Source organism: Mizuhopecten yessoensis, unplaced genomic scaffold (genome assembly GCF_002113885.1).
Source record: "Mizuhopecten yessoensis strain PY_sf001 unplaced genomic scaffold, ASM211388v2 scaffold10985, whole genome shotgun sequence".
NCBI lineage: Eukaryota > Metazoa > Mollusca > Bivalvia > Pectinida > Pectinidae > Mizuhopecten > Mizuhopecten yessoensis.
The window spans coordinates 1079503-1083235 of record NW_018408820.1 but is presented as its reverse complement, the minus strand read 5'-3'; the positions used below and the strand labels follow the sequence as shown (position 1 = coordinate 1083235).

At 31.6% G+C, this 3733-nt stretch overlaps 1 protein-coding gene across 3 annotated transcripts in view; it reads left to right on the top strand.

Annotated features, from left to right (window-relative positions):
* LOC110464356 (NACHT and WD repeat domain-containing protein 2-like) overlaps positions 1-1972 on the top strand; it is a 61179-nt gene extending 59207 nt beyond the window's left edge. For all 3 annotated transcript variants that reach the window (XM_021519541.1, XM_021519538.1, XM_021519540.1), the window contains 2 exons: positions 379-523; positions 1243-1972. In XM_021519541.1, the coding sequence (XP_021375216.1) occupies positions 379-523; positions 1243-1412 (315 nt within the window). In that variant the 3' untranslated portion in view covers positions 1413-1972. The remainder of the gene's footprint in view (positions 1-378; positions 524-1242) is intronic.
* Positions 1973-3733: the final 1761 nt, after the last annotated feature.

Genomic DNA, 3733 nt, shown 5'->3' with positions numbered 1-3733 from the left:
GGGGGGGGGGCAAAATTTATTATGGTTTATAATGACAAATGATACTTTGAATATTACATGTTAATAACTTGATTGGAATTATAACCTTGAATTGACAGTTTGATACTTTGAAAATTTTGAGCCAGCCGTACCCCCAAGGTCTGTAGGTGCTAGTTTCAAATCCTTTTTAGTCTGAAATCTGTATGCTAGATATTAAGTAAGGTGGTTTTATTGTTTTTTGTCACTTTGAATAATATTTCTTTTCATGTTAAAAACAAAATCAACTCTCTGTATAAATATATCAGGTGACCGTTAAGGCCCATGGGCCTCTTGTTTTTTATATTTCGGAGATGGGGATAGTATTGTACAATTTTGTAGCCGTGTTCTGTTTTCTGACAGCTTGCTGACACTATCATTTGTGGGGACGGACTGAGCTTTGTCAGCACAACAAGAAATCCGACGGCAGATGTTGTACACTGGACACTAGTTAACACCAAACCCGCCTCGGACCTGGCGTCCAAACCTGTCGCATTCAAACCAGAAGGTATATAGTTGTGTTAACTGTGTCTATATATTGTCCACAAGAGCCTATGTATGCACTAATAGCTTTTGTTGAAGGTATTATGGTTACTATTGGTTCAACACTATATATATATTATAAGCTCCTTCATTAGAAAAAAAAATTGATTTTTCACATCAGTTGACTTAAAGTTAACTGAACACAATACATCCGAATCTATTGTCAGATTCCTTTAGCCTCAGGTGTAAAGATGTAAAAGGAATTGAATTTGTGATTATGTTCTAAAGGTTGATTGTAAAGCTTGAAAGTCGATCTATTGAATCTGTTAGTATGAGAGCCTTTTGACCTTAGCGTATTAAGTTAAAACAAACTAATTGTAATGTAATGGGGGACCATTACAGAAGTCGCAAAACCCCCGCATTTATGTTTGCAGTGCCAAAATACACCTACATATGAAATTTGAGCAAAATCGACCAATCTTTCATTTCGACCAATCATAGGCTGTGGTAGCCATCTTTGTTGACCGATCGGAAGTGAAAGGTCATTTGCACACATCCTTACCATGATGAACACTTGTGTGAAGTTTCATTAATTTCCATTCAATAGTTTCTAAGAAGTGTGTCAAAAACTTTTACGTTTGGGGGACTTAAATATTTTGAATATTTGTTAAACCTGTCTGCTCCAGAAGGGAGAGTGTTCAGATTAGACAGGTACTTATTTATATTTATGTCTTAATTGTGTAGAATCTGATCTGACACTGGCCTTAGAGGATGATGAAGAAGACGAAAAAGAGGATACTCTTGATCCAGATGATGATGAAGATGAGAAATCTGATGATGATGATGATGATGATGACAATGACGACAATGTTGATGTCCATGATGAGGGGGGAAAGGAAGAAAAAGATTCATGAAAAATGTGTTTGCATTACAGTGGAGATCTGTTCAATGCCAAGACCTTTTGACTTTCTCAAACTTTGAATTGGTTTTCAAAGATTATATAATTGATAATTAATTTTGATTAAGAATACAAAAAGGCCATTGTATTTACATGTAGGTCTGAAAATAAAAGAATGTCATTATACAGTAGTCCTTTATGAGGTTGTATCATTTATATGAATAGGGTGTATGCCAAAATATAGTTGCTATGTTGGAACACGCAATGGACTACTCAAAACGAACTGCAATATCCCTTCAAGGCTTGCAAATGTTTCGGCATATTTGCTGAAAATTTCAATGCAGTGACTTGTCAATATTAATCTAACTGTACTAAAATAATTGTCTACAGTTGTAATCAAAAACATTTGCTCAAGTGGAAATCTGTGTGCCTTTTTGATAAATGTATAGAATTTTAGATTCTAAGTGATATATTATTTCATTATTTAATATTTTGTAGTCATGCATTTAAACTTCTGTGTAGATCTAGTATTTATATGAACTTCTGATTTATATTTTTTCTATTTTAGTATGAATTTCTGATTTGTATATTTTCTATTTATATGAATGTTTTATTTATATGAACTTCTGATATGTATATTTTGTAATAACCGGTATATGAACTTCTAGATCTGTTATGTATAATTTGTATTTATATGAATTTCTAATTTGTATTTTTTTTTAGTTCTGAAATTCTATCATTTATCTGTTTTATTTTCATATCCTTGTGTACTTCATTTTATTATTATTTCATTTACAGAAACTTTGTGATAAACTTGTAATTATAATTTTATCATTTTATTCATAACCATCCATTAAATAGATTTTCTTTCATAGGTCTTAAATGTTTTTTTGTATTATCTGTGATAGTATTTTATTGTAAAATAGGATTGTTTTTAAAGATTTCTTATCAAATTATATTGATATTCTATGCAAAATTATTCTATCCAGATAAAAGTGATTTACAGGGTAAATTTACACATAAGCTGAAGGTAAAACATAATCTTGACATTTATCCCCCGTAAGTCTCTGTTCTAATTATAGGTACAGGTCTTCTGACACGATGTTTTGGAATTTGTTAAATATGTAAATAAACCTTGATATATATAGGTTAACAACTCGTTTAAAAGACCAATATTTTGATGTGATTAAATTGGGTATAGTTTTTCAGTATGATTTGGAGTATTTTTTGTACGTGTTTAATATTGTACTTGAGTTACGATTCAAAGACCCATGTGTCTACAATAATTATGTTAAATAATTTTGCAATGTTTGTGCCTGATATCTTTAAACAGCTGGCATGGGTACATGTTGGTATTATGTATTATTGTTTTACATAACAAATTTATAAAGCTGTGATATGCACTTCATAAGTTATCAAATTCATTTGTATTTTATTCATTGTTGTGTTGTTTTAATACACAACAACAATATGTTTTTGAAGACTAGGCCACAACCTAGTCTGAATTCAGGACAAGAAGCTATAATATAGTATATTTATCACATGATGTACTGTGTTATCCAGTGAATATACCCATGTCATATTTGTTTGCATATTAACCCATGTACTATGACCTATCAGCCCTGTGGTTGGTTGTAAGTTTCAATTGTTTCAATTGTGACGTCACGCCTAGGGCAAGTATACCACGTCACAGACTTACGCGCTGGAGTCAAAATGGCCGCTTTTTACATTTCAAGGTTGCATGAAAATTGTCGATTTACACGAATAAATGTCACAAATCTTGATTATGTGATAAAAGGATCTTATACTCATTTTCATTTCATATGAAATTGATGAAACTCGTCACAAATTTTTCATTTTAGCTCGCCAGAGGCTCGCTAAATTGAAAAATTATAAGACTTCCTCATAAATCTCATATGAAATGGAAACTCATGTAAGATCCTATATATATATATTGGTTTGATATCCATTGAAACTCAACATATCTGTGTATTAACATTGCCTATGGAATATGTAACAAACACATATTTTTGTCATATCTTGGTCGGTTAGTGAGTTGTTGTTTTTCAAAGCTCAAAACCTGCTGTTGACTTCAAATAGTTTTCAGACTATAGTATTTCTATTTTTCTATGGGTAGTAAGTGAGGATTTGGATGCCCCATGATACCTTGTACACTATATAATATACCAGATAAAATGATTACTTTACCTGGTTACAATGCTTTGTATATGATTTAAAGGGGTTATAGAACCAAACACGATACTATAATTATTTCAGTTCCAAAATTTCGGCTTATGTATCTTCAAGAGCGAAAGTCAACAGTGGATCTAAGTAACG